At 48.2% G+C, this 2,500-nt stretch overlaps 1 protein-coding gene across 4 annotated transcripts in view; it reads right to left on the bottom strand.

Moving 5' to 3' along the window:
- The window catches only part of sh2d3ca (SH2 domain containing 3Ca), a 61,362-nt gene that overhangs the window by 8,967 nt on the left and 49,895 nt on the right, over positions 1 to 2,500 (bottom strand). For 3 of the 4 annotated variants that reach the window (XM_031577482.2, XM_042709333.1, XM_031577484.2), the window contains 2 exons: positions 661 to 1,097; positions 384 to 458 (listed from right to left, as the gene is read on the bottom strand). In XM_031577482.2, the coding sequence (XP_031433342.1) occupies positions 384 to 458; positions 661 to 1,097 (512 nt within the window). The remainder of the gene's footprint in view (positions 1 to 383; positions 459 to 660; positions 1,098 to 2,500) is intronic. The other variant, XM_031577483.2, reaches the window with a different exon arrangement.

The following is a 2,500-nucleotide window of genomic DNA, read 5'->3' as shown; positions in this document are numbered from 1 at the left end:
CCCCTGATCAACGTACTACCTTTCCCCACAACCCTCCTATGCCTGCATATGCATGAGTCAGGAAAGCACGACTTGTCATTCTGTGCTCCTGCAGCAGGCAGAATATGGTTTTAGCCTTGTGCGGTCTGTTTGTACATACACTGCCATGGTTTTAAACGCATATTGCAACAAAATTACATCTAAAATAGGTACTAACAAGTTAGTACATCTGCCCCTCGGCCTCTTGAACCAAAGAGAGCCTAGAGAGGAAAGGGGGGAAACGATAGCTCTGCTAAGTGAAACAATGTACCCTGGAGGAGTGGATTGTAAGTGAGTCATAAGTGAATCAGGCAGTCAGTGAATCGTTGTGAACGGTGAAATGAACACAAGCCCACACACAGCACCTGTTGTTCTCCACCATTCTCTCAGACTCCGCCTCGGGGGGCGGGGCCTCTGGGGGCTCCATGGGCTCGTCATTGCTATGACAACACAAGAGCAGGACTATAATACACTCCTGTATTGGGGTTTAAGTCAGGTTTACAGACATCCACACACATATGTGCCAATATGCACACACTAACACACATGTATGCCTTTAAAACAGCTGCACACTCATGTATAAACACATGCCCACATAACGTACACTTTTCCCATTCCGGCCAACTTTGTCTGGATTCTCACCTGTGTGGAATAACCTTCTCTGCGGTCAGGCCGTCGTTCATGGTCACGCTCCGCCTCTTGATATACGCCCCTCTTTGATTGGATGGCGAGTGGGTTGCGCCCGGCCTGCCATTGGCCAGTGCGAAAGTGGCCTCCAGGTATCGCAGCGGGAGTGTGCGGTTGATGGGGCAGTAAATCTGGGCTCCACTCTGGGGGGAGACGGGCCGGTGGTTGCCCACGTAGAACCGCACTAGTGCGGGTACGGAGTCAAAGGTGTCCCCCTCCAGGCCCTCCAGCACGTACTGGACCTGCGTCTCGCTGCTCTTGACCAGCACCTTGGTGATGCGGAAGTGCTGCACCTCGTGGTTCCAGCGGCTGGTCATCACGTAGTCGCCCACATTGACCAGCGAGTCGCGCACCAGGAAGTCCCCGTTGCGCAGGACCACGGTCTCCGACACCTGAGGGGAGAGAGGAGGTGAGGAGGAGTGGAGAGAGGAGGTGAGGAGGAGTGGAGAGAGGAGGTGAAGAGGAGGTGAAGAGGAGGTGAGGAGGAGTGGAGAGAGGAGGTGAGGACGGGAGAAGTGAGCCTGATCAAACAGATGGAGAATAACATAGACAAGCCACTCAGAGCTCCTACAGACTCACTGGGACAGATACGACTTTGGTCAGTCTAAAGACAAGTTGTTGACATTGTGGACTCAAAGCATGTCAAAAACGAACCTTAACAAGACTATGACTTCAGGCTTTGCCTTTAAGACCCACCCCTACGCTCTAAATATTCCTGTACTTTTCCATCTTCCTTCCAGACCCACCTTAGGGTTACATTGAATTGGTGTAGACTTTTTTAAATGCATTAATGCTGTAATCATTCCCCCAAACATTTAGTCCACACCATGGTTGCTTCCAAATGTGTGAATATTCAAATTCAAAGTTGCTTTGTAAGCATGTCGGTTTAGATGCAGTGTTGCACAAAGAACAATAAGACACTATGAATGAATAGTGATGAATATAGTATCAGACTGTACTTCTGGCAACGCTATTCTAGAGCATCACTCCTACTCGACTCACTAGCTGTAAAACTCAAAACAGAAAACACACACACACACACACACAGTCTCTCAGGGTTTGCATTCCACACAGACATTTTAATATTAGGCAGAGAGAAATGAATATGTCAACACATGAATATGCAAATATATATATTTAAAAAAGAAAAACAAGAGGCCGATTGCATTGCAATCCCTAATTGGGGAGGAGAACCCCATTCCATAATATCAGGTCAAAACAAGGTTCTTTCCTCATAACTAATGTGTGTGTGTGTGTGTGTGTGTGTGTGTGTGTGTGTGTGTGTGTGTGTGTGTGTGTGTGTGTGTGTGTGTGTGTGTGTGTGTGTGTGTGTAGCTACTGTGCCACTTAATATCACACATATTGTGGCAAAAATAAAACTGTGCACTGTATACTCGCACAGAGCTCACCCGCACAGAAACCTTTAACATGTGACTCCATTCCAGACTGTATAGAAAGTGTGCAAACTATATTTAGACACTGCATAGCTTTTACACACACACACACCCATACACACACACCCATACAAACACACACAGCAAATTATTTTCGCAACTAGGGTAAAAAAACTGTAAAACTATTGACAACCCAACTCTAATAGGTAAGCAAACTCTTTGCCCAGTAGGGGGCACCCTTAGCTCAGGGGTCAGCAGGATCAGCGCGCTCGCTCACTGGCGTGTCTTCTGTGGGTGAGCGCATCACCATGGCGACATGGGCGCCAGTTTTACTAAAGGGGGGCGGCGGATTCCCCGTGTTTACTCCCGAGCCGGGCGTGAATACATTATGCAAATGCTCA

The sequence above is a fragment of the Clupea harengus genome, chromosome 12 (genome assembly GCF_900700415.2).
Source record: "Clupea harengus chromosome 12, Ch_v2.0.2, whole genome shotgun sequence".
Taxonomy (NCBI): Eukaryota; Metazoa; Chordata; class Actinopteri; order Clupeiformes; family Clupeidae; genus Clupea; species Clupea harengus.
Note: the sequence above shows the minus strand (reverse complement) of the source record. Positions and strands in the feature narration are given on the sequence as shown.